Source organism: Malus domestica, chromosome 15 (genome assembly GCF_042453785.1).
Source record: "Malus domestica chromosome 15, GDT2T_hap1".
In the NCBI taxonomy this organism is placed as follows: domain Eukaryota; kingdom Viridiplantae; phylum Streptophyta; class Magnoliopsida; order Rosales; family Rosaceae; genus Malus; species Malus domestica.
The window spans coordinates 2,675,323-2,703,087 of record NC_091675.1 but is presented as its reverse complement, the minus strand read 5'-3'; the positions used below and the strand labels follow the sequence as shown (position 1 = coordinate 2,703,087).

The following is a 27,765-nucleotide window of genomic DNA, read 5'->3' as shown; positions in this document are numbered from 1 at the left end:
AAATCACAAGTTGTGAGAGTTTGCGCAGGGCAATTTTGTATTGATTTTGTAGGGACTTTTCCTGATGCACAGCGTCCCCTATTTATAGTACTGAACCTTGAGTCCGAGTTTACATCCTACTCGGACTAGGTTTCCATCTCCGGATCACCTCGACCAATCCTACACCTACTAGGACTATGAACCTAGTCCTTAGCTAAGCTGGATTAGTTTCCTGGATATCCGATCCCGTCGAGACTCCCCATTGCACTAGGATTCGTCATAACCGCCCTAGGTTTGGACTCCCACGGGTTGACCGATCCATGGTCCTTTTGCCGCCCGGCCTCCTGGGCCGAGAGTGATCCTACCCTCGGCCCAAACTATTATTTTGGACCCAAACAGTATCATAACAAATTAACGTTATAAGTATCAAATAGCATATTCATGATGAACTGTTTAATTTGTTTGATGCATTTGTGACTAAACGATTTCTGATTTAAATGATTTTTTGTTAAGATGATATTCAAATGAAAGATTTAGATATTTAGTGGTTTCGATTAAAACGTTTTAATAATAAAGATATGTTATCTTATTTGTGAGTTAAGAAATGAGGTCGTTCCCCAAAAAAATGCAAGCATTATCCTCGTCAATTTGTCAATTTGTCAATTTAGGGGTGTGATTTTACTTGCCTAGAGGAAGAGAAAAATGGTTAAAGTCTACATTGTCAGAACATGAGCGGCCAAACTAAATAATTATACTGTGATATTCACTAAAACACGTTATTTCGTCACTATTTCACTTATAGGATGAGTCACAATTAAAATCCATATTCAAATGTAAGGATCCAATAAAAACAATTAATTTTAAAAAACTTTAAAGAAAAGTTTTCGGTACTGTTCACTTTAACGAAAAATCACATTTTTACACTAAAAAATCAATTATGGTACCATTCAATTTACCATTTATTTTGTCCTTATCATTAAAACTTACAATTTTCAAACCATATTGAAAAAAAAAACCAAAAGAAGATATTCATTTATCTGCCGGTCGAAAGTTGAAAAAAAGTTCAAGAAAGTTTTATCCTAAATCAATTCATAGTAAAGGACGTGGCATACTCCAAATTTTTACAAGGTTTTTAAACTTTTCAACGTTGATGGTCACAAAAGTCACATCTCTCCATAGCTTTCGTTTGGCATGTCTTTCTTTGTCGATCAAAACAACCAAATTTGACATAAATCTGGATACAATGAGAAGGCAGCACCTAACAGAAACAGATGCGTCAAAGAAAAGACAGCCAGCAAAACCAGCTGGATCATTGCTTGCTTGTATAAACTTCCTCATCCCATTCCTATCTGTGTTTTCAAAGTTTCAAACCCATAATACTAATTAGCATTCTAATCACAAATTATGTACAAATTAATCCTCCTATGCTTTACTAAAAACCAAAAGCAATCCAAAACAAAACAAAACAAAAAACAAAAAACAAAAACAAAAAGCCAACTACAAAAGTGAAAACCAAAAACCCCAAAATTAGGGTCATTAATCTTTGTTTCATCACTGTTGAAGTTGATCGCAGTCGACTTTCCCTTCACCGTCACCGTCACCTTGCCATGTCCATACAATGTCTTTCAATGCTGGCCTAACATCTTCCTCACAAAACTTGGCATACTCCAAGGTATCCCCGGACGACTTTATAAACTCCACCACCGCCACCTCCGGTGCCACCGCGAACACCTCCGCGGTTACCGAAAGCCGCCCTTTTCGCCCTTCATTTGGCCCTTGCATCCTTAGTTTGAAGTCCTTCAGTTTCCTCACTTTAAAGCTCAGCCCCTTCGCCGCCACCTCAATCTTAGTCATGATTGCCGCGGCCGAGCACTTGGACGTGAACATCGACCCCGCCTTCCGCTTCGTCTCGAACAAATTCGACAAGTCGAACCCGGACGACATCGACGAAATAAACTCAAACGCATTGAAGAACTTCGGCGAGGACGACTTATTGCTTTCGTTTTGTACATCGCTTTGAGCATCGGTCTCTTCGGACTTTTCGCAAACACCTTCCGGGTGTCCCAAAAACTCCTCCGGTTTCTTCATCCCCTTGCGAAACCACGGCACGCGCATGATCGCCGGAATGGTGATTCGCTTCTCCGGGTCGGAAACCAACAGCTTCGAGATCAACCGCTTCGCCTCCGTCGAAAACCACGGCGGACATTCGAACTCCGCCTTGAAAATCTTCCTGTACATCTTCATCAGATTCTCGTCCTGAAACGGCAGAAACCCAGCGAGCAAAACGAACAGCACAACTCCGCACGACCAGAGATCCGCCTTAGATCCGTCGTACCCCTTTTTCCTCAGCACCTCCGGCGCCACGTAAGCAGGGGTCCCACACTGGGTGTGCAGTAGCCCGTCGTTCCGGAGCTGCTCCGGCAGGGAGGAGAGTCCGAAGTCTGAAATCTTCAAATCCTCGTTTTCGTCGATCAACAGATTCTCCGGCTTCAAATCGCGGTGGGAAACGCCCCGGCTGTGGCAGAAATCGACGGCGGAGATTAGCTGCTGGAAGTACTTCCGTGCCTGATCCTCCTTCAGCTTCCCCTTCGCCACCTTGCCGAAGAGCTCGCCACCCTTGACGTACTCCATGACGACGAAGATCTTGGTCTTGGTCGCCATGACTTCTTTCAGCTCCACAATGTTCGGGTGGCGGACTAAACGCATCACTTCGATTTCCCGCTTGATCTGCTCCATCATCCCTTCCTTCTTCACCTGGTCCTTGCTGATCACCTTAATCGCCACGCTTTCGTTCGTCGCGATTTGTCTGCCATGGTAGACCTTCGCGAAGGTCCCCTTGCCCAGCAGCTTCCCCACCTCGTACTTCCCGAAAAGCACCGTCCTTTCCTCCATTGATGCAAAATAGTAACTTGGGAGTGCGATTAAATAAGGGATTTTGAGTTGGGTAGTTGGGATTTGGCAAATTAAACACCAAATCTATGAGAAATTATAGAAATTAAAGAGCGGATTTGAAATGGGTTTTGGTTGATTTGGGGAGTTGGGCTCATCGCGTGGTGGAATCCAAGAGAGAATGGCTGAGAAGCTGATTATAATGGATTCCATTCAAGGGGTTTAAGGCTAGAGGGAGGTTTGCATTTGGAGAGAGTAAGATGAGAGAGAGAGGGATGATTGCCTTGACACCATTGGAGAACCTGGAATGCTCTCTGTCATACTTGGGACGCACACAGAATGAAGAAAATATCGTGGGATTTTATACCGGGAGGGTGTGGTGAGCAAGATTACAAGTAACAAGTGGACGAGTTTTATTGGTCTCAGAAAATAACAAGCCCTAATATTTTTATTTCCATGGATTTATATAATTCACAAGAACTCGCTCTTTAAAATTGAAGAGTTATTGCCTGATTGGTGATATTTCTTTTTGTTTAAAAGTGAGAGATTTTATGATCGAATCTTATTGATAGCAAATTTAATATTAAATTAGGCTGTATATTATGTGGCTTAACTGAATTTTCCCTTCCCCTAGTGTAAAAATCGATCAATATAGTTCCTGAAATTGAGTGTTGCAAATCAATGTAGTCATTCTGTTACAATTCTGTCAAAAATTATGTTATGTGTTGATGTGGCACATATATGGTCCCATAAATTTAATTAAATATTATTATGTAAATTAAAAATACTTAAATAATAAAAAACGTGGAATCCATTTATATGTCATATCAGCACTTAACATAATTTTTAACGGAATTGTGACGGAATGATCACATTGATTTGCGACAATCATTTTCAATGATTACATTGATCGATTTTCAATTTCAGGAACTATCGTTATTGAGTAAGTCAATTAAAAAATTATTTATGATAAAATCCCATTTCGTATTTATAATCATCCTAATATGAAGTAATCTGATAAATACGAAATTTTGTAAATAAGCGAAGTATTTTAAGGACAAGTTTCTTTCCAATCTTTCAGGATTCAAGTCTTTATTTTTATAATTAACATTTCGTATTTGGTTTGTTTTTTCCCTCAAATTTTTTCCTTTGTTTGTTTCGGTTAAAATTTTTATTGTATTTATTTGTTGCTCTGTTTGTGGCTGGGTTTTATGCTTTGAAAGAGGATTGGCCGGTTGGGTCCATTTAATTTTCTTTCCTCAAAGTTTCCACCGATTTCTACAAGAAACAAACATAGGAAATGGGACGAATAATTAAATTACAAATCGCAATTGTTGTAAGGATCATTTTTCTTGATTTTGTCAACATTTGGAGAGATTTTTCAGTGTGACCGTCACACGAGATAATACACTACGTGTCCATATATAAATTGTGAGATATGTGTGCTAAAAAGTTAATAGTTTAAAAATTAAAATTTTTCCACTACTTACATAAAAACACGTGGTGTACCATCCGTATTCTCGTCACAACTAAAATTTTCCCCAACATTTGGTGGATAATGTCATCAATATTTGATCAATATATTGTACTTAATTAATTTTAATTTGTTCGAATTTCAATAGGTCACAACTTAATATCAAACCCACTACAATATATATTGTAATCGTATCAAATACTAAATATTGCTAATTTATAGCAACTTAGTACTACGGTTTAGTGGTATTCTTCTTCACCTGTGAGAGGTCTTATGTTCGATTTTACCAAAAAACGAATTTGAACTACATTATTACTAGTCTATTATGAAGCCAAACACACTCTATTCTTTAGTATGAATAATATTATTTGTATAAAAAAAAAGTATTGCTATATGATGCCCCACAACAATAGTGTACATTCTGGTTTCTGTCAAAACAGCTTCCTTTTAAATTTCCATTTATTTTTATATTTATAGCCTTAATAACGTCTTTATATATTAAGTAGCAAATAATAAATACAAGAGATAAATAAACTGAAGGTTAAAAAGACGTGGGAGATTCTAATTTCCTCAGAGTAACATGCAAGTAATCGAAGTCCTTTCGCGTTCATTTTCCCACCACCGCTTTAATTCTTGTACATCACTTTAGCTTTTGCATACGGGAAATATCTTTCCCAAGATTTTTCTTTCTAAAAAATAACAACAATCATAAAAGGGATAAGGAAGGGAGATCAAAAATTTTAAATTAAATAATATGGTTGTAGATAATTAAATTATTATTTAAATGTTAATTAACATCCTTATATAAAATGATCTTTATAAACTTAAAGACCACCCCCAATGTTTTATTTCCCCACCCACTTTGAAATGATAATTTTATTGACAAATTTATCCTAATATAAAATGACCTTTAAAGACTTAAAGACCGACCAATTATGTATTGCCACATAATTATTAGATATCTTGACAAATAAAACTTAAAATATCATAAATAAGAAAAAATAAATAAATATCATAAACCCCACCTCCACAAGCTTTCCTGGGGAAGGAAGTTCAGAAAATTTATCAGGAGAAGGGGGAATTCGAACTTGACAAAGCAAAACCTCGAGACTCACAATAAAGTGCACGTTGTGGAATATGTGATCAAGCTTCACACGAGGAGGGGCGCGGGGTGTTTGGGTGTGGTGGTGCCTTGGCTGAGGATTTGGGGGTGTCGGGGTAGTTATAGTTCTAGGATTATTTTAGGGGGGGGTTGCTGCTGGTGGTGATATTTGGTGTTCTTGAGTAATGATGTTTTTTTTTCTTTTTTTTTAATTATAATAATTTTTCAAAGTAAGGAAAATTTGAAGAAGAAATATCTAGGGTTACTTTGGAGATAATGGTGGGTGAGAAAAGAGTTTATGTATTTTTCAACTTTTTATGGTGGGTGTAAATATAAGGTGGGTGGGGAAACAAGACATTGGGGTGGGTATAACACTATTCTAGATTTGTGACATATTATTTGGTTTAAAATTTTAGTCTCCCTAGCATTACCCGTATAAAATTATCAATGAAAAAAAAAAGCGGATTAGTGACCTCATTTTTTCATAATTTTCACACAAGTATTTGTTGATTTCTTTCCGTTATGAAATTTAACGATACAAACCGTTTATCTTTTAGAATATTATTCATGGATCATTTTTGTAAAAACTTAGACAAATCTAAATGTAACATCTCACATCGTCCAGGAGAGTGGATCATGTAAGCCTTATATGTAAATTTCCATCTCTACCTAGCATAAGGCCTTTTGGGAACTCACTCGCTTCGGGTTCCATCGGAACTCCGAAGTTAAGCGAGTTCGCGCGAGAGCAATCCCAGGATGGGTAACCCAGTGAGAAGTCTTGTGTGAGTTCCTAGAAACAAAATCGTGATGGCGTGGTCTGGGCCCAAAACGGACAATATCGTGCTACGGCGGAGTAGAGCCTGGGATGTGGTAGGGGCTCGGGTCGGGATGTGACACCAAAATCATTAGACATTCATTTGTACATAATAAAATAGACGAATGCAGTTCTAACAAAATAATCCTAAACCCTTAATCCATATGATTTCAAATTTGAGTGCTTTTTTTATAGACATGATATTTGAGGAATACCTAAAAAATAAACGGTTCAGATCGTTGAAATACATTACAAAACAGGTACCATAAGAACAAATGCCATAAATTATGTAAAATAGTAATGACACAGATCCATCCTGTATTAAAAAAAAATTATAAAATTCAAACATGTTGCTGCCGACCTAGAAAAAAACTCCCTTGCAAGCTGTGAACGAACTGAGTTGCTCCCAAAACAGTATTTGATTAGTATCAATATTAATTAGCCACGTCAATTCTTCAATTCGGCCAAAGTGTTAGAATAACACGACCAGTAACAAGTGGAAGAGTTGACTTTTGAATAGAAATTCAAAGTTGAATTAGGGTTTTCCAAATTCGAATTGTCGTATTTGGATTTTTTCTTCAGATTGAGAAGTCTCCCACAAGTGGTAGACAAGATCGCACAGATTTTATGCTTAACCAAAAGTTAAATCCTCTTGCCTTGGGATTAAAGTAAGTGAAAAGTAGGGTTTGATACTCTCTAATGCAAATATAAGAAATCTTGCATGAGAAAACACTCCCTAATACAAGTAACAAAAAACACTTTAGGTACGAGATCTCGATTTACGGATGTGAAAGAGTCCACAATCAGTTAGATATTTTGGATGAAAGGTTGAGATGTCGAATTTCTTCATTGATACGTCAAATTGCAACAAAATTTTCAAAGTACAACAATTTTTTCAAGATTACATAAAAAATCTTATCCGATGGGTCCTCAAACGAAGTGCTATTTACTACTTCGCGTTTTCTTGTCAAGAATTTTAGCTCACGTACATTTTTCAAATTCAAAGTTTCTGTACTTATTTTGTTCGTGATCTCTTTGTGGTGTTTATCATCAATTGACACATGTTAATAAACTTAATCATTCTTAACTTTGTTTTCATAAGGGTAATGATAGGAAGATCAAAATTTTTAAACCAGATTTGCAAACCAAATTGTGTGGTGACTGGTTGTAGATGATTGAATTATTAACTAAGTGTTGTTTTATGTGCTTGTTTTTTATTGATGACACATAATTTGGTTTAAAAATTTAGTCTCCCCAACATTACACTTATTACAAACTTAACATGTGTCAATTAATGATAAAAATCATAGAGAAATTACACACAAAAAAAAAAAAAAAAAACCATTGCAAAATATTTAAACTCAAATGTTTCTTCTTTTGCTTACTAAAATAAGACATAGAGACGAGCATATTGGAGAAAAAGATTCTATAGACAAGCTTGAGTGGAAATATAATTTATTTCATCATTCTTGCGACCGGCCAATGGGTTTGGTATTTCTTGATCATGTTTGTGTGGCTGCATAGCATCATCTTCCATTTATAAACATATTTAAATCACAATTATTATGCATCTTAATTTATCCAACGGCTACAAAATTCAGCCAAGAAAGTAAGAGCTTCTGGAGACCACACGATCATCTTGAATTATGAACTTATGGCCCCATGAAGCAATATAATGACCTTCAGGTCCCATAAACCAGACAAGTTCCATGCTTAATCACATGTCGATTGAAAGAAACAATATTGCAACAGAACCTCTTCTTAAGTGATGCATAACCTTAATTAATTAAAGCAGATTTATAAAAAGTTAATTAATTATCTCTTCTTTTCGTACACAAAATAAACATTTTAATTGCATATTTTGCAAGTAATCCCATCCCCAGTATTGCCTATAAAAATTTCATAATAATATTTATATATTTTTCTTATATTATGTACTTTTTTTTTAGTATATTATCTTATGTACTTTTGCAAAGGAATTATATCATGCATGTGGACGGACTAATAATTAAACCTTAATTTGGGCTTAAAAAAATTAATGATACAACCAGGACGCATGCTTTGATATCCCACATCGCACAGGGGAGTGATCTTTAAATATATATTTTCATCCCTACCTAGCACAATGTTTTTTAGGAGCTCACTGACTTCGGGTTCTGCAAGAACTCTGAAGTTAAGCGAGAAGAAGGCTAGAGCACTCTCAAGATGGGTGACCCACTGTGAAGTTGCCCGTGAGTTCCCAAAAAACAAAACCGTGAGGGAATGGTAAGCCCAAAGCGGACAATATCGTGCTACGGTGGTGGAACGGGCCCGGGATGTGGTGGACCCAGGTCGGGATGTGACAAATGGTATCAGAGCCAATCCATGGCCGAAAGTGTGCCGACGAGGACGTCGGGCCCCTAAGGGGGGTGGATTGTGACATCCCACATCGCCCAGGGGAGTGATCCTTAAATGTATATTCTCATCCCTACCTAGCACGAGGCCTTTTGAGAGCTCATTGGCTTCGGGTTCCGTAGGAACTCCGAAGTTAAGAGAGAAGGAGGCCAGAGCACTCTAAGGATGAGTGATCCACTGTGAAGTTGCTCGAGAGTTCCCAAAAAACAAAACCGTGAGAGAATGGTGAGCCCAAAGCGGACAATATCGTGCTACAATAGTGGAACGGGCCCGGAATATGGTGGACCCAGGCCGTGATGTGACACATGCAAGAGCCAAAATATCGTTGGGGTTGGTCCAGTGGAATGTTGCATATATACGTAATTAAATTAAATTTATTTGATAAACCTAACATTAAACTATTTAATGACGTTGATTTAGGTACAACCTCTTTTTATTATTGGTTGGTTATTATTCGGAGGTTCTATTCATCTTAGAACATGGTAAGTTTAGGGTTTAGCATGTTAAGTATTATGTGACTTGAAGGAACCACTTACGCGCATGAGTTTTGGAATCATTTATGTGCATGGACAAAGTCAATGAAAATCCACTGGAGGTAATGATCTCACTCAAGTAATTCAATGTTAAGTTGTAGGCTGCAGTTATATACATACACTTGTTATATTTGAAGCAAGTAACTGTGTCTATTTTCAAGCATACCTTTTTATCAAATATAATACGAGCAAAAGTGCTATTGTTCCATCATTCAAATAGAAAAATCCATCTCCTGCCTCTCATGTATTAATACTTTTCTCTTTACTTTGCCACTTTCCATTACGACACTGGAATTTTGTTCCGTTGAACATTGAAATTGTGGTACATCATCATTTAAATTATTCCCATTATCATATAGGGTATAGGCCATACGAAAAGTTTTGTTAGTTGTTTTCGGTGCCCCATTAAAAAAAGTTTTTAGTTTTGTCCCTGTATGAGTGGAATCAAGAGAAACAAGTCTGTTTCGGAGTTGGCTCAAGCGGAGAGAGAGAGATTAATGAGATAATATGTTTCAAATTAGGACTAGTCTTCAAATTATTGGGCTTAAGAAATTGAACATGACTTTTGAAACCATTAATTGCGCATACGCAACAATTTATTCTCGCGAAGGAATGTTAAATGTTTAATGCATATTGCATATACGTAACAAGGGAACTATTATTGATATTCTAAAAATTTCATTTGACACTCATCACAAGTGTATTTTTCTTTCTAAATATAGAAAGTTTAAAGTACTAAATGAGAATTTTAGAGTGCTAATAATAATTTCCAATAATAATGTAATCAGATTATTAAATGACACTGATGCATATATGTATACTGTGTTGGCTCTTTCCCGCTTGAGAAAATTCAACTATATAGAGTGTCCAATTGTCGATTATGTCCTCACTCACGATAAATTATATACACATACACAAACTTAACCCAATGACAACCCTAACTAACACTGCACAGCTTGTGGGCGAATGCGACTTTAGGGCACATTTGGTGAAAAGGATATGATTGAATTTTTGTATTATGTTTATGGATCGACTTGATTAGATTTGTACTCGAACTAGACCCATCCACGATGATCACCACGTGGACATTATGGGCAGTTAGGTAATTTAATTGTACCAGGGTGGAAATGGCAGGACATGGAGTAGAAATAATGTGCATTTAGATATTTTCACCATTTGGTGTAGACTTGCTCAATAAGATTGGATTAGATTGAAAATTAAATTGGTGTAACAGAAAAGGAAAAGTGCGACCCACCCACTCACCAACATTCACAATGCCCATGATGCTGCACATGACGGATCTGACAACGCCGCTGCTTGCGACTACGCCAGATCCGACGATGGTGCTCTTGAAAACTCGACAATGACGCTCGTGACCCATTCTTATAGTTGTAAGACCTGTAGAGAAAGAGATGATGACGACGACATAGAGATGAGAGGAAGATGGATAATTGGAAAAGGAGGAAGCATGAGGGATTTGTAACCCATGTTCACTGGCGGGTTAAGAATTATGTGTTATTCTAGACTTGGATCCAAAATAGAAATCTAAACCGTGATGCTCTTTAAACGTATCAAATAACGATCTTGGACTCAAGTCCATTTAAGGATCCATAACATGTCCCATCCAACCGACCAAACAAGCTTGTGTTTTTCATCTTCTTACCAAAGGGTGGCAAACAAAGCTACAGTGAGATATTGTGCGTCTCTTTGTTCTCATGGCAGAGTGAGAGGCAAGTGGTGGAATTTCGATAGAAACAAAATTGTCTCGCGATGCTCAAATCTAACTGTTGCTTCTCTGGATAGGGGGGACTTGGTGTCTAAATGTTTAGGAGGAAATGATACTGTCTTGTACATGAAATGACGACTCACTTTATTTTTTGACAATCGATACTATGATCTACTCTAATTATCTAAAGAGGGAGGGTTTAAACCCAAAATGCAATTTAAGACATAATTAGTTGGATACAAAAATTTACCTTTACACTCCACCACTTGCTAAGCATAAGGTATTAAGGGTGCGTTTGTTGCATCGGACTAATTCGGACTAGATTAGCTTTAAGGACTAAGCGGGATTGGCTTAGACTAGACTAAGTTGGACCGATTTAGTGAAACGTTTGGTAAAGTGCTGGACCAAAAAAAAAAAAGAATAGTTAACAACTATGATTTTATATCATTAAATACACATTTAATAATATTTCATTATTAACTCAATTATATTTTATTTTTTATTCAAGCTTTTTCTTTGTGTTTGTGTCTGGAACACTCTCCTCTCTCTGGGAGTTCATTCATTTCTTCCTCGTTAGTGTCGTTCCCCAACACTCATTTTTACCTGCAAAACAATATCCTTCAAAGCGATTTTTCCTGCAAAATCGTCCCTAAAGCTACTCTCTCCTCCATCTCTCCATTTTTCTTTGTACCAAAGCTACTTTCTCCCTTTCTCTATCCATTTCTCGAGAATTTTCTGGGAAATATTGGGAATAAGGAAGAACTTTTATATGGGGATTGTTGTTGTTTTTGTTTTGAATTTTGGTGTTGAAATTTAGGCAGTGGGTGGGCTGGGTTTCAGATCTGGGAAAGAGAGAAGCAGATGAAGCAGAGCAAGGGAGAGAAGCGGACGAAGAGAAGCAGATGGAGTGAAGCAGCGAAGGTCTTTGCAATCCGATGCCTTTCGATGAGACTCACTAAGACCGTCTAGCGACGTCCTTTGTTGAGACGAGTCCTGGCTAGTCCCACTAAAGATTGTTTGGCTGCGTAACAAACATGATATTACTCTGAGTTTTAGACCAATCCAATCCAATCCCATTTAATAAGGGCAAACAAACGCCCCCTAAAAACTCTCGTTGTCATTCGTCAATGCATCACAATCCTAATTCACAAAAACAAGGCCCATACCAATTTAATAAAAAAAAAGGAAAACTAATGAAAAGGGTTTGAAAACTTTGAGTTTTAATGATAAGGACAAAATAAAGGGTAAAGTGAATAGTACCAAGATTGACTTTTTAGTGTAAAAATGTGGTTTGTCGTTAAAGTGAACAGTACTAGGTGCTTTTCGTTAAAGTTCCCTAAAAAAAAATAGTTCCAAGTTTGGGCCAACTAATTGAAAATAACAAGTATGTTTGGAGTCCAAAATTCCAAACGACTTCGGATAGTTTATTTCAAGTTTGTGGGTCCCGAGACCCAACGATTACAAAGACCGGGAATTTGAAGGCCAGGACGAGACAAGAGGGACTGAATCGCTGAGGGGTTTTCCGTTCACCGTTTCGAACAGAGAGAAACAGCGACTGCGAAAAGCGGTGGCGGAGATGGCCGAGGCGGTGGACGAGGAGAGCGTGCGGAAGTTCGTGGCGGCTTACTTGAAGAAGAAAGGCTTCAAGCAGACCGAGAACGCTTTTCAAGACGAACTAAACAAGAATGCCAACAGCTCTTGGTCCCCGATTTCTTTCAATTCCAAATTGGGCTCCGACGTCGCCAAGCACATCCTATCCTTCTCTCAGTACTCTCTCTCTCTCTCGTTCTTCTCGCACTTCCATTTGATATGTTGTTGATTTTTGGGTTCTAACGGTTATTTGTGATACATGCGGTGTTTAGCTGCAGTTTTTATTTGAACTTAGAAGATGAGGTTTTAGTATTTCTCAGTGGAATTTTGATTGGTGTTTTAGTGGGGCAAATTTCGGACTTTGGCATTACTAGAATTGGGAATTTCAGAGAGCTATGAACTAGTTTCCAGTAGGTTTAAAGCATTGCCGAAATGAGTTCAGCACGAAGGTCTCCGGATTTTATGAAAATTTGGGTGTCTTAAGTCCACTAATTTCCGTATGGAAACCGTACAGTGGAATTTCGATTGGTGTTTGAGTGGGGCGAAGTTCGGACTTTAGGCATGACTAGAATTGAGATTGTTGTAGAGCTGAGAACTAATCCCAGTAGGATAAAAGCATCACCGAGAAGAGTTCACTACTAAGGTTTCCGGCTATTACGAAAAATTAGGTATATTGGGTTCAATGATTAACTGTATGGGAACTATATAAAAATGAAAATTAGAGTTTGGAATTCAGATCATTATATGATTGATTAAGCACACAGCTTCAATGTCAGTGTTTCTAAGACGATGGGAAAAGCTGAAATAGGAGCATTCGTTTTACGTGGACATGTAAATGCTTATGTTTCTGTTGTTCATTCTAGTGTTTTTGGTTCGAGGTTTCTTTTAATTATTTAGTTGGCATTATTTGTTTTACAGATATGAGGAAGGTCCAGCACAGTACCAAGATGCATATGCCAAGTTGAGGTCGTGGACTTACAGTTCACTAGATTTGTACAGGGTAACTTACTTTTTTGTGTTAATTTGTCTATGGATTTTATTTCTTATATTTTAATGTTTTATATTTTCCACATACTTAAAACAGTCTTATTTATATATGCAGCATGAGTTGCTTCGTGTTCTCTATCCAGTATTTATTCATTGTTTTATGGATCTGGTTGCTAAAGGTCATAATCAAGAAGGTTTCTCTTACTTCTTGTCATGTCTTGTTAGATTTATGTGATTGTCGTTGATTTCTTACTCTTTTGAGGCTTAAACTTCTGATGTAATTACTGGTCAACGAGTGAACACCTGTCCCTTGTTCATATTACCAGCTCGGACATTTTTCAACAGCTTCCGTGAAAAACACGAAATGATGCACCAACGAGATCTACAGAAGTTGGAAGGCGTTCTTTCTCCCTCTCATTTGGAGGTGTTAACTTCTGGAACATTCTCAGTATTGCATTTTAGATTTATGATTACATCAGACCTTAAAAAGGTTTCTCATGTTTCTATTGTTACTCAGGAGATGGAATTCGCTCATTCTCTTAGGCAGAGCAAAGTCAACATAAAGATATGCCAAGTAATATTCTGGTTCTTCTTTTAGTTGTTTTTGTAGGCTGTGTATATAACTATATATATAAATAGTTGAACAACATATTTTTGGGTCAATTATCTTTCCAGTACTCGTATGAGCTTCTGCTGCAGTTTCTACACAAGTCGCAGTCCGCCACAGTGCTTGGGATTATCAATGAGCATATTAACTTCCAAGGTATATTGGTTTGACGTCTGGTTGAAAGTGTGATATGCTACATAACAATATTCATATCTAATGTTTTAATTGGTTTTGAAGTTTCTCCTGGACAACCCAGTTCAATTTCTGATGATGCTGAGGCTCTAACACTTACCGGAAGTAGCCTGGATTCAGCTAATCAGATAAACCAGAAGGAAATACATTGGGGGGTGAGTCAAGAATGCTGACTATATAGTGTGTATGTCAAACTGGTTCTTGTGCGTATTTGAATTTCTCTGATGAAAATGAATAAACTTCTTTTTAGAAGCTGCATGAAGATTTTTCAAGAATTTTTAATAGTACTCATTTTGTTGCATGATGAAAGTATCTGCCTACCATTAGAAAGGTAAAGTTTCTTTTGCTTTTGCATTTTCGATTAATATGTTACCCAAAGCTGCCGCTTTATATTTTAATAATCACTTAAAATATGTTTATTGAAATAACAGGTAAGTTTTTTGACCAAACGTGCGTAAAACATGCATACTCATTTGCAGTTTCCTGACCTTCTGTGCAATCATATATTTTGTTGCAGTTGCTCGAAGATTCCTTGGAAGAACGCTTGGACAAGGCTGGGGCCTTAGACTCTGAAAGGGCAGAAGGAGAAAGCAAAGAAGGGGACGGGGATGAGAATAAGGTGCAAATATACTTTGAAATCCTGTAACAACTTCATAGCTTCAGAGTACAATTTTTTGAAGTAATGTGCTTGTAACTATTGACTGGTATATCATTGACTTATGTCAATGTGTTTTTTGTTCAGAAAAAATTAAGTGAAGGAGCTAAACAGGGGGCTTCGAACAAAAAGTTGAAAAAGGACAAGGCTGCTGATGCAGCGAAAAGCGCACGCCCTGAGGCAACCCCTGTAACTGCAGTACCAAGAGTCAAACCAGAGCTTACTTTGCCAGTAATGTAGTTTCAGGAATCTCCCCCCCCCCCTTCCTTCCTCTTTTTTCTTGACTTTGGATGTAGCTAATGGTAGAACTGTACGTTTAGATGAAATATAATATTGGTTCCAACTTGTTTAAATGAGTCTTGTTAAAGTAGAAGTCAGTAAAGTTGGTGGGATCAATGCACATAGCTTGAGTTTTAGTAAGTATTTTCAGTTCCATGCAAAGCTACCACATAGATCAAAAGGAAGTTGATTTGTCAGCTACCAGTACATGAAGTGTTGATTAACAGAGAGTAAATTTCAGCGTGGGCTCATTAGATAATATTTTGTTAAGTGAAGTCTTTCGCTGCATGTTTGTTCAGCGTCTTGGTATTAGGAAGTTGTTAGTCCATGCTTAAGATCAAATGCAGGTTACTTACTAATCTTTTGTTGATTCCTTCAGTTCCGCAGAGGTTGAACAGTCTATTCTTGAAGACTTGAGAAACCGTGTGCAATTGAGTAATGCTGCGCTGCCATCTGTCAGCTTTTATACATTCATCAACACGCACAATGGGTAATTCCCTTAACTCTCTGTCTCTGACCAACACTGGGTTCTATTTTCTATTCCATTACTTATCTTTTTGTTCAACAATTTTCCAGTTTAAACTGTTCGTCTATATCCCATGATGGATCCATGGTTGCTGGGGGATTTTCAGACTCGTCGCTGAAGGTTTCATCTTATCTTATTACTTTCTTCTTGTGCATATTGTTCTTCAAGTGTGAGCTAATGTTGAAGCATTCTTTGACAGGTATGGGATATGGCAAAGATTGGGCAACAAGGCCTTGATTGTAAGTTTCAAAGTTCAGTTTTTGAATGACGATTTTTTTTACTTGTTCTTGAAATATGCAATTATATAGAAATATGCGTGTGCAGCAGCTTTGCAGGTTGAGAATGGCACCACCACTTCAAGTGAGCAAGTTCTGTCAAATGGTGGGAAAAAACCATATACTTTGTTTCAGGGTCATTCAGGGCCAGTTTATTCAGCTACTTTCAATCCCCTTGGGGATTTTATTCTTTCCTCTTCGGCAGACTCAACTGGTATGTTGTCCTTAGCTGTTCTATATCTCTCCTCCCCCCCCCCCCATCCTTCCCCTCTCTTGTACCAATAAACTAGTTGGTAAGAAACTCCATTGCTATGGTGCAGTTCGGTTGTGGAGCACAAAACTAAATGCAAATCTTGTTTGCTACAAGGGTCATAATTACCCAGTATGGGATGTTCAGGTATATCTGGTTGAACTTGACATAACCAGAGTCTGCTCACATTTTCTAGCAACAGATTTTAAATCTTGATTTCTGGTCACGTGGGATGTATTTTCTTACTTCTGTCACCACTTCACTACCTCTTTTAATTCTACTCTAATGGTATAGGTTATCTCCTTATGCAGTTTAGCCCTGTAGGTCCTTATTTTGCCAGTGCTTCCCATGATCGAACAGCAAGGATATGGTCTATGGACAGAATTCAGCCATGTTGATGTCAGTAACTCTCACTTTATGTCTGCATCTGTATTGTGTAAATGTGAAGATGTTCAGTTTTTTATTGAATTACTGCCTTGTGCCATAATCCATCCAACAAAAATTCTGATGTGTTGAATATTTTTTTTTGTGTGTGCAATGGCATGTCAACTGCAACTACATTGCCACTGGTTCGAGTGACAAAACAGTTCGATTGTGGGATGTACAGACTGGAGAGTGTGTCCGAATATTTATTGGTCACAGGAGTATGGTTTTGTCTCTGGCAATGTCACCTGATGGCCGTTACACGGCTTCTGGTGATGAAGATGGAGCAATGATGATGTGGGACCTTTCAAGTGGCCGCTGTGTTACACCTTTGACGGGTCACACCTCATGCGTATGGACACTTGATTTCAGGTGGATCATCTTTTCTTTCTCATACCATAACATTCCGTGTGTAGAAAACTGTCTTAGTATGATTTATGATATGTCAGTGGTGAGGGTTCGCTTCTTGCTTCTGGATCTGCCGATTGCACTGTAAAACTATGGGACGTAACTGCAAGTACAAAGTTGCCAAGAACTGAAGAAAAGTGAGTTCCTCAGTTCCTCTCTTTTTTCTTATGCGTCTCTGTAAACAAAGTGATTTCACTAACATTATGGTTTCGATCAGCAAAAGCGGAAATACCAGCGGAATGAGATCATTGAAGACTTTGCCGACGAAGTCTACTCCTGTCTATTCGTTACGGGTAAATGTACAAATTGTCAATAACAGTAACTTATCTTTGCTCAATAATTATGAAGAGTTGATAATTCATGTAATGTTGATGATGCAGTTTTCTCGAAGAAACCTTCTACTTGCTTCCGGGGTTCTCTCAAAAACTGTATAAAGTTCACTCCCTTTAGGCTTGATCTAACTCGAGGAAAGGTCTTGTAACTTGCTGTACAAGTCCTCGGCCTCTCTCCTCCCTCTTCGGTCTTGTGACCTGCCCGTCCAGCGCTCCTCTGTGCCACATTCGGTAAGGCACCTTGCGAGTCATGACACAATGAGAGATTTTGTAACAGTTAAATGGTGTACTTCTTTATTGCCCCTGGATACATTTTGCATAAAGTTCAGTTTTGTTCAATCCCTTCCGGACAATGGCTCCGAGTACATGGAGCTTTTCTCTGCTGCGAACAACACACGTGCCCAAGTGTGCATGGTATCTTGGAAATCAAATCCTGGCCTTCCACTTCGAAGGCCCTAAGATGAACAGATGTGATGTGCGTTAAACCCGCATGCGCAACCCAACCGCAGGGCGCCACGCTCAGGGGAGAAATTCTGGAGTAAATGATGACAGGAAACCCTTGACGTCGCGCTCTTATCACGTCTCGTCTCTTAAGTAGGGTTTTCTTTGTTGTATATCTATTTGTGTTTTTAACCCAGCAGTCAGAATGTTCATGGTAATTCACAATCTCCCAACCTCAAGCCAGACAAGATATTTTGAAATTTGAATGGGATTGCGAGATTACGATAAATTTTTTTTTTCGCAAAAGAGAATAAGAGAAGGATACGTTTATTTAACAAAAATGGAAACGCAACGTATGATTATCCCTCACATTTTTTGCGTTTAGTAACACACAAGGAACAAAAAATTGAGTCCGATATATGGTATGATTTTCCATTCATCATTTTGCCGAATAATTAAACATGAAGACTCGTTATCGTAAAAAAAATTGGAAAATATGAGAAAAAGGGAAAAAAATATGAAAAGAAATGTCAGAAGTGGGATTTGAACCCACGCCCTCGTTAGAGGACCAGAACTTGAGTCTGGCGCCTTAGACCACTCGGCCATCCTGACTAAATTGTATCAACTGTCAATATACATAATTTTTAATATACTGTTGTATTATACAAACGTGTATGACTAGCACTAATCCATCACATTAAAGTTTGGTGGGTGGGTTGGATGAGATTGAGCCTTATGGATATAATAGAATTGGCAGGAACTTGTAACCCATTTATAAGGATAAGTTTGATAACTCACTTTATTGCGGATTCATAATCCATCATGTCCAGTCCATCTTACATTTGGACACAGCAAACAATAAATTAGACTCACTCAATTTTAATTAATCACAACCTCTCCCATCTAGCCCACCAAACGGGGCCTAAAGCTATAGCTGATGTGCTGATAATTGTACTATATGTAGCTATTTTGACGTTCGCTGAACTTTTCACATATAGTAAAATACTTCAAACTCAATAGTTTAAAGAAGAAAACCCAATTGACTTGCTAATGGGTGAAAGTTTACCGCTAATTGAGAGAGGAGGAGGAGAGTTCGAAACTATTGCAATAATTTAGAGGAGGGGGAGTTTAAATCATGGGATACACATATGTGTGAAAAACTCAATGCTTGTCCACTAAAATATTAGACCACATGCAAACGTTTTACATATAATTTTTAGTAAAATACTTTAATTCTCTGGGAGAAGTAGATGAATAATTGATCTAATACTAATACCTTCCTAGGGTAAAACTCGAACTCGAATTTCTAACTGTGAATAACAGTTAAAGGACAGTACTTGGGATAGTAAAATATGCACTCAAGGAACAGTTCTTTTGGGACCATGAAATGTCACTTTTTCTGACCAAAAATAAAACACTCGCCGCCAACGACAGCGATAGATGCAGTACTTGTGCATAGACCTGATCAATTGATCAGTACATGCAGTCGGACATAACACATAATTAAGCTCATAATTTTGGAGAAAGGACAGGAATTTTGATATTTTCCCACCCAATATAATCAATAACGTCCATTGAATAGCATACGTAAACCAGCTGGTCGGAGCGAAACAAGCTCAAAAGGAGTTCCTGAATTAATCTTAATTCTTAAACCTGAAGCCCTACACCGGCAGTTTGAATACCGATACTCGGACAAAGGAAGAAGTGAAGAGAACCATTTTCGAAGAGGAGAAAATAAGTAGTGTCCTTATACTCAACAAGGCCAAATTTCTACATACTATACTTTTCCTTGCTTCTAATAATTTGAAAAACCATCTCCATAATTTATTTCTTCAGAAATACAAAAGAACATATGATACATTACTTTTCCGTTAAATCTTGTAAAAAAGGCATCTATCAATAAATAATAATGAATATTGTAGAGAGGATGAGCTACATATGAAGAAGGTGGGTTCCAAAAATCAGGGAAAGCATTTCTGGACGAACTCCACGCTCTTCAAACCTACGGAAAGTGCCAAATACAGATGCCCCACTCGAAAAAAAATAAGGGGGGTTCCATTATCGCGGAAATATCCCACCATTCACTGTGGAGGAGAATAGCTTAGCTTCAATGCTGAAGCGCCATGTGCGGATGATGAACTCGAAAGGCAATGTTCAACAGCCAGATGTGATATATTATATATTGTGGTGATGAATCAATAGTATCCTGCAATATTTTCACAACAATTCGGATTATATATGTGTATTTATCAGCTCCTGATCAAAACCTCAGCAAAAACCCCGGCACAAAATAACAAGTAATCATCAAAGAAACAGTCTTAGCTACCAGGGGGAATTATATACGACTATATATAGACCAGAAGCAGGCCTTAATCTCATAAGTGATTCCAAAGCTTCCCTTCCATATATATAGCTATAAGCATATTTCACGCCAACTCCCCGGATGTATAGTTGACCTAAAAAAACAACCAAACTTACTGATTGACGTTTAGATCTTTAAACGAATTCATATCATCTGGACTGAGATTCGCCAATTGATTCAGAAATAAGCAAAGAAATTCTAGGGCTTATAACAAAGCTTCTTCTCATTAAAACTAAATCAGTATTTACAACTGAAGGCAGACTGTGTGTGTGTGTGTGTGTGCACTTTCCTGAATGACCATAATTAAGCCTTTAGTATTTACACTTTAACAGTCTAAACTAACACAGCTATAGTTAAACAGACACCACATCAGTATATATTATGCTGATATGGCATAAGGCTATCTAATGCCCTCCCTCAATCTCGTTCTAGGACTCTATATCATGAGACTGTTTCTAAGATATAAGTACCGAGGAGAAAGCAGTATTTTTGTCATGACGTATGCAAGTTGTTCAGAGCAAGAATTGTGATGAGCTTGAAGATCTTGACACTGAACTCTTTCATGAACAAAAGGCACATCAATCTCTACGTGTTTAGTATGACTATGGAACAATGGATTATGAGCCAGCAAGATGGAAGATAGCTGGGTTCAAATCTTGACCATTGTGACTTAAAAAAATATAAACAATATTTAACATTGTCTCCATTGTATCAATTAATCAATCAATCAATCAATAATTCATCAACACCCGAGTAAGGAATTAATAAAAAAAAAAGAGATTTTAGCATTGACATACATTAAGGACTAGGTTTAAAATTTTATCAAGCTATAATTTTAAACTCCTTTAACCACAATCATTTAGTAACACTAGCACAATATGCACTTCAGGAAAAATCATATATAGAAGTTATATACTTTTGTATAAAATGAATATGATAACGACCAACTTAGACTTATTTCAAGGACATAATGAAGTACACATTCTTTCATATAGTTCACCTAAATGAAACAATGACCTCAGCACAAGAAAAATCAATCAAAATATCATCAACTGAGTAGTCAAATTAGAAATATCCATACTATATTTTCATTAGTGTGCAAATCAATTATTTAACAGATATATTACTCATTCCAAATCCACCAATTTGCACTGGTTGAATTGCTCCCTATGAAGAGTGAAGCACTAGTCACGAAATACTTTAATGTTTCTAACAATAATTAATGGATTTTAAAAATATATAGATAATCATCAACACCTCATACCCACACAACAAACAAAGAAATAGAACACAATAGATCAGAAATGAACACAATCTCTTAATCTTTTCTAGGTTTGTGGAACTTTCCTTTTTGTCTACTTGGTGGGGTTGCTGAAAAACGACCCCCAAGCTTTCACTGCCGCTTTTCACATCAGTCAGTGCTGATGGAACGCTGCAACAGAATAGTCCAAACCCAGAAGATGAAGTGGTCACCACAGACAACGTACATAGAGGTTGTAAATCCCGGCGCATGCAGTACTACAAAGTTCCAACCCCCAAGCTTGGACCTTGATGATAGTATCATGTGATTGGTGTAGTAAGCCAATTAGTACATAAAGAACACAACAAACCAGCCCAATATGAAGCGAAGCCAAACAACTTTTTTCTGTTTTTGTTTGTACTTTGGAAAGATAAGGCTGAAGCCATCTTTAACTGGCATACCAATCACAAGATAAAAAGAGGGAAATGATTTCCACACTCCTTTATAATTCTCTCCCCTCCACTCCTCTCTTTGTTCCTAGCCGTTTGAAAAAATCAGAGAAGAAAATGGGAGTACACAAATCATTTCCCATGAAGAGATTATCTGATCTCCTCCGCTTCCTAAAATTGGAAATATCCATACTCAGTAAGTTTCTGAATTTTACTGATCAACAATTTGTAATTGACAACCTAAGTATACATTGTACAAACCCTCTTACATTCAAAAGGGTATTATTCCAGCCAGAAATGTCAAAAAAATGCTTATGTTGCTCGGTTTAGTGAATCTGGACCACAAAACGTAATAAAAAAGAACAATCTGCAGATCTATACGTACATTCTCCTAACATGAGAATCTTATAAATTCCATCAAAAGCCTAACATGCAGCATCTCGCATGCACATGCAAGATAGTTATATCCACACCATTTTGACATATAATTTCCATGCGTATTTGCTGGAATCAATTTGTTGACTCATGCCTTCATAACATTGACGAAGTGGACTGAAGAACGGGATGTGGCTGGTGTTTGGTAATAACTGTAGAAATTCTGTCAAATAATATTTTGTTCATATGGCTACACAAAGTCAACATACTAGATACTTGACAGACAAACCAAATGCAATATTTATCAACTTACTGCAACATCGACAGAAACATAAAAAAGAATGACCACAAAGTCTACATTCTATAAATATATGAAAAAGTAATAACGAAACAATTTGCTAAACAAACGTCATGACAAATATACAACAAACATTAACATAAAATTAACTAAGTAATGGTTACCATTTTATATTCGTGTCACCGGTACAATTATCTAGTTACTAAATACAAGAACTAATACAATTTTGGGCATAATTCATAGTTAAGCCACTAAAACTGGCTTAAATTCTGTAGCAACTTCAAACTCAAAGTGAACTTCATGCAATAAGGAATACATGACATGTAATTCTAAAATTAAAATAAGATTAATCCATGCTTAAAATAACTTACCAGTGTATCCCAGTCATTATTGTTTGGGAACAGCCTCTTCCAGTTTGTGGACATAGATATGGAACAAATTTTACTGCGAGATATAAACAAAGATTGAAATTGTTCATGTTACTGTAGTATGCATACAGATTAATAAGGCCATCGGGTATTTGGGTTAGAAATACTTACCAGCGGCCTCTAATTAGAGAAACAACTCTTAAAATAAAATCCAAATAAATATATGTCATAGATCACATATATAGAGATATATACATAAATTTGGTGCAAGAAATGAACCACCAAATTGATTTTGATCATTGGGAAAGCAAATTCAAACCTGTTTAACAAGCTGTCATCTGATGAAACTTGACAGATAGCTGTAGACACATACCCAAAAGAAAAAAAAGAAGAAAAACTTACAACTTGACAATGAACTGTTATATCCATCAGGCTAACCTGCATAATTAAAACTAGAGATAAACAGATAACAAAACCATACTCATTTTATCTTAGATCATCACATTAAATCACAATAGAATTATAAGAAATATGTGCATTCACAATAGAATTTTAAAAGTAAAATCTAGACCAAAGACTAGTTATTAGGAAAACGATTTGTAACCAGTAGTACGAACACGCAAGCAAAGCAACCATATTCAGGCTGCTAAATAAGGTTCTACAGAAACCCATTTATTAAACAAAATACAAAAAAGGTCCAAAAAGAACCAGTTTTCAAGTTAGCATCGCATGCGTATGAATTAAAAAAGGATCAAAATTACCAATTCTCGGACTAGATCAGGGTTTCAAGATGATGAGTGAGGAAGGAGGGAAGGAAAGGGAGGACCATACTATAGAGATAGAGCGTGAATAATGGTCCCATGATATGCTATATGCTTGATAACCTGGTTTTTGCCGCTAATTTCTCACAGTAAACAGGTATATGTACCTTCTCATATATAAAACAATATCAAAAGTCACGCTCTCAAGGTAATAGTTTCAGCTGCTTAGATAACATAAAAACAATTGATACAATATGCATATAATCACTTACCGATTTCAAAGGAGTAACAGGAGCATGCTCTCTTAGCTAGGCTAGGCTTAGGGGTTCAGTTTCTTTGAAGTTTGAATCCCCTTGAGCAGTTAATTAAGCACCGTAAATAAAACATTTTGAGAGAGAAGAGAACTGGTGAAACAAATTAAAGAGGGAGACGAGAAGAAGGGAGGGGGTGTGAAGGAAGAAATGAAAAAATTAATATTAATCCGGCAGTGGAAATGGGGAAGCTGACAGAAAGAGACATGAGCACGCAAAAGCAATGGCATACGCTTTATGGCAAGTGCCTCTGTGTGCTCACTCTCTTCTGTCAATTTCTACCCTAAGTCCAACCAGATTAAATTTCTAAACACAAGAATATATAACTACCCAATACTGAATTTTTGATAATTAATAAGAAAAAAAAAGATTGGGAAGAAAGCAGAACTTGAAAGAGAGAGATAAATAAAAAGATCGGTAGAAATGAGTCAGATCTGAGAACCCAGAAGGAGAGAATAAAATCCCATATAAGGAAAGATACCAAAATGTCGGAATAATCAACAAATAGTAATCTTTTGGTGTGAAGGAAATTTAGGGTTTTGTTCAATGATAAAAAGTAAATAAAAGAGAGTTTGCCAAAAAAAAAAGTAAATAAAAGAGAAGAAAATATGAAAACAACCACCACAAACCCCAATAAGAAAAGAAGCTGTACTGCTACTACTACTGCTGGCTATCTGCTACCCTTTCTTTCTCTCTCTGTGTGTCTCTGTGTTTCTGTATGTCTCTTTCTTCATTGACTCTCTTATTTATGATCTTATCTCATCCTTGCCCTTCTCTTTTTCTCTCTCTATCATGCAGAACGGGACGTACAGGTGTCGGTAACACGTAGCCAGAGAAGGGGCCTGAGTGAATCCACAGTGCGGGAGGCGAACCCCGGAACGGCCAAATAAGGAAAGTCCTCATGACTTGATGTTTGAGAGAGAGACAGAGAGAGAGAGAGAGAGAGTACTCTTTTGAAGCTTTGAGGTGGGAGGAGAGGAAGAGACAGGGATATGTGTTGATTGGTTTTTTGGGAAGACAAATAAAGCTTTTTCGGGAAAAAGAAAAACAAAGTTTGAGACTAAACCTAAAGATTAACCAAGAGACAGAGACGACTCCTGATTAGTATTCTCTATGTGTGTGGTGTGTTGAGATGTACAACTGGTTGGCTGAGATTGTTTGAGGGTAACGTGTAGTGTTCTTTACAACACATGGGTGTGGTGAGAGTTTTCTGACTGCGTCAATTACACCGTTACATAATATCATAATTTTCTTGTTGATTTTTTATATTATGAACTTAATTTGAATTCATTGATCATAAGAATTTATAACTCAAATAATTAAACATATTTATCTTTAAAAAATGAGATTTTACTTGTATATAAAATTAAAAAAAATCTAAATGCATGAAATGAATTGGTAGCACCTATGATAATTATCAGCTATATTGAAAAACATTCAAGTGGATTGTGAAGAGATTAATGTCACCGTATAAGTCTCTCTCTTTTTTCTTTTTAAGAAACGACAATAGTAAGGGTGATGAAAGAAGAGGAGCAGGAAATAAAATGAAATACCAAACACCAAAACACAAAAGCCGAAAGCAAGGAAGACATGAAACCAGACCTAGCTAGTAGCTAAAAGAATACAAGAAGACCCGAAATGACTATAAAAAAGGGTAACTGAGCATATAGCCAACCAATCACGATATTAAATTGGGAGCTGAATCCGACCAAGAAAATCCTGACCCCATAGCACCATGACAATGCATCAGTTGAAATTAAGTAGGGTAATATGTGTTTAAACGTTAGCACCTTTCACTATTTGATTTGGTTTTAAAATTGCCATGGTGTTCGACTTATAAATACAAGTTCATCTTCTTAATAAAAAACTACGACAAGGCAGTTTATGATCACATATAACAGGTTAGTCACGCTCACAAAAACATAATATTCTTGTAAATAGGTGCTAATTAATTTCACCCTGGTTTTGACCTCAGAGCTATCCCAGTGAAGCATTTTTACTGAAGTTGCTTTCCCACTAGTTGGATCACTGAACTTGTGATGGGTTTATAGCCATTGATTGATATAAGTAAGGGTTTGAGTATGAAACCTGTCGTATCCCTGCCGTCAGATTGCAATGATGGTAGGGTCAGGTACTCTGGACGGATGTCTACTTGGAAATTGGGGTGAGTGGCTGAAAGGGACTGCGCCATCGAGGGAGACAAGCTCCCTACCTCTGGTGCTTTTCCCTTATTTGCCATGCCAACCGCCCACGTCCACCATTCACAGTTTCCCTTCCCGAGGGCAATATTGTCAAACACCTGCATAAAACCCTTACCCTCCTCATTTGCTTTCTGATGTTTCCCGACACGTGCCTGGATGATTCTTAATCCTCAAAGCATGCGAGATTCACATTTGTCAACAACTAAAAGATCAAGCAAACACTAAGGACTGTCTTTGTCATTTTTGAACAGCGATTATAATTCTAGATCCAGATATATTTGGCTCCACATTATTGTGGAAAAATTCCTATACAAATACAGTTTATCACCTATTTATTGAACTTTCTGCTTATAATGGGGTATACTTTATAATTTTCATTTAGTACTACGATTTAGTGATATTCATTTTCACTTGTAAATCAAAAGTTTTAGGTTCGATTCTAGCCAAAAGCGAATTTGAACTACATTCTTATGTTCTTATGGCTACCCAGTGCGAAGCTTAGCTCATTCCTCTACCCCTTTAGTGTAATATACTATCATTTGTTAAAAAAAATTAATAAAAGTATTCGAATCATGTTGAGAATGATTATCTTTAAAGAGTGTTTTACAAAATGAATGATTTCAACCATAAGTAAAAAAAATGTGTGAATTGGCCACGAATTATTTTGAGGTTTTTAACGTTTAGAGTCATAGAGATTCATAGTTAATTAATTAAATATACATTAACCAAGAGATAACAGTTAAATTTTAAAAAATACAGAATACTTGAAGCACCGTAAAATTTTCGTGTTTAACGATCATGCACAACGAGTTTATTTTCACTAATGCAAAACTCATATTCTTGTATTTGGTTTACAAATAATGGTATGCATGAATTTTTTTTTCTTTTTTCCCAAGCAATAAAGGATATGTATGATAGAGTAAGCGCTGCAGTAAAAACACATAAAGGACAAACCAAAAGTTTCCCCATAACCGTAGGGTTACACCAAAGCTCAGCTTTAAACTCGTAATTTTTACATTGGTAATGGATGAGCTCATGGGACATATCCAAGATGATATCCTTTGGTGCATGATTTTCACAGATAATATAGTGATGATAGATGAAACTCAAGAGGGGGTAAATGTGAAGCTTAATCTTTGGTGGGAAGCGTTGGAGCCTAAGTAAGTCAAAGACAGAATATATGAAGTGCAAGTTCAGTGAAGCAGGGGTTCAAATGAATTAGGGGTGAGGATTGAAGATCAGAAAATACCTAAGAGTGAACGCTTTCACTATCTTAGATCTATCTTGCAAGAAAATAGAGAATTAGATGGAGATCTCAACTATTGAATACAAGCTGGATAGATGAAGGGGAAGAGTGCTTCAGGTGTGTTGTGCAACCATTGTATGCCCACTAAAGCCCAAGGGGAAATTTTCTAGGACAACAGTAAGGCCAACACTGCTTTGTGGCACGGAATGTTCAGCGGTCGTACCTCAACATGAGCACAAAATGAGTGTAGCGGAGATGAGAATGCTTCGGTGGATGTA

The 27,765-nt window shown here is 37.0% G+C and overlaps 2 protein-coding genes, 1 long non-coding RNA gene and 2 other non-coding genes across 7 annotated transcripts; 1 reads left to right on the top strand and 4 right to left on the bottom strand.

Annotated features, from left to right (window-relative positions):
* Positions 1 to 1,530: 1,530 nt before the first annotated feature.
* On the bottom strand, positions 1,531 to 2,871 carry LOC103441969 (CBL-interacting serine/threonine-protein kinase 5). Its single transcript, NM_001328979.1, has one exon. It carries the CDS (start codon positions 2,869 to 2,871, stop codon positions 1,531 to 1,533), a length of 1,341 nt encoding a protein of 446 aa, NP_001315908.1.
* Positions 2,872 to 12,342: 9,471 nt separating this feature from the next.
* On the top strand, positions 12,343 to 18,165 carry LOC103441980 (transcription initiation factor TFIID subunit 5). The gene is made up of 19 exons (XM_070813100.1): positions 12,343 to 12,678; positions 13,420 to 13,501; positions 13,604 to 13,682; positions 13,815 to 13,912; positions 14,006 to 14,062; positions 14,164 to 14,251; positions 14,333 to 14,442; positions 14,805 to 14,906; positions 15,030 to 15,178; positions 15,601 to 15,711; positions 15,798 to 15,867; positions 15,947 to 15,986; positions 16,075 to 16,236; positions 16,343 to 16,419; positions 16,584 to 16,663; positions 16,798 to 17,067; positions 17,145 to 17,240; positions 17,321 to 17,396; positions 17,484 to 18,165. The coding sequence occupies exons 1-19, from the start codon at positions 12,488 to 12,490 to the stop codon at positions 17,535 to 17,537; spliced, it is 1,992 nt and encodes a 663-aa protein (XP_070669201.1). The 5' UTR covers positions 12,343 to 12,487; the 3' UTR covers positions 17,538 to 18,165.
* A 239-nt stretch (positions 18,166 to 18,404) lies between these two features.
* On the bottom strand, positions 18,405 to 18,488 carry TRNAL-CAA (transfer RNA leucine (anticodon CAA)). Its single transcript has one exon. It is a non-coding gene; the product is annotated as a tRNA-Leu (tRNA).
* Positions 18,489 to 19,675: 1,187 nt separating this feature from the next.
* LOC139192482 (uncharacterized) lies at positions 19,676 to 24,181 on the bottom strand. 3 transcript variants are annotated; one of them, XR_011576663.1, is made up of 5 exons: positions 24,002 to 24,165; positions 23,730 to 23,896; positions 23,288 to 23,327; positions 22,972 to 23,044; positions 19,676 to 20,082 (listed from the first exon to the last, which is right to left on the bottom strand). It is a non-coding gene; the product is annotated as an uncharacterized lncRNA (long non-coding RNA). The 3 variants fall into 3 exon arrangements; XR_011576664.1 differs by lacking the exon at positions 23,730 to 23,896 and having other exon boundaries at positions 24,002 to 24,181; XR_011576662.1 differs by lacking the exons at positions 23,288 to 23,327; positions 23,730 to 23,896; positions 24,002 to 24,165 and having other exon boundaries at positions 22,972 to 23,112.
* A 24-nt stretch (positions 24,182 to 24,205) lies between these two features.
* On the bottom strand, positions 24,206 to 24,342 carry MIR156N (microRNA MIR156n). Its single transcript, NR_120850.1, has one exon. It is a non-coding gene; the product is annotated as a microRNA MIR156n (primary transcript).
* Positions 24,343 to 27,765: the final 3,423 nt, after the last annotated feature.

What these genes read in the sequence shown, in the direction of transcription:
- LOC103441980 (XM_070813100.1), top strand. Translation starts at nt 12,488, where the DNA reads ATGGCCGAGGCGGTGGACGAGGAGAGCGTGCGGAAGTTCGTGGCGGCT. An exon ending in GTTCACTAGATTTGTACAGG is followed by an intron (nt 13,502 to 13,603) that starts GTAACTTACTTT and finishes TTATATATGCAG; the next exon opens with CATGAGTTGCTTCGTGTTCT. An exon ending in TCTATGGACAGAATTCAGCC is followed by an intron (nt 16,664 to 16,797) that starts ATGTTGATGTCA and finishes TGAATATTTTTT; the next exon opens with TTTGTGTGTGCAATGGCATG.
- LOC103441969 (NM_001328979.1), bottom strand. Translation starts at nt 2,871, where the DNA reads ATGGAGGAAAGGACGGTGCTTTTCGGGAAGTACGAGGTGGGGAAGCTG.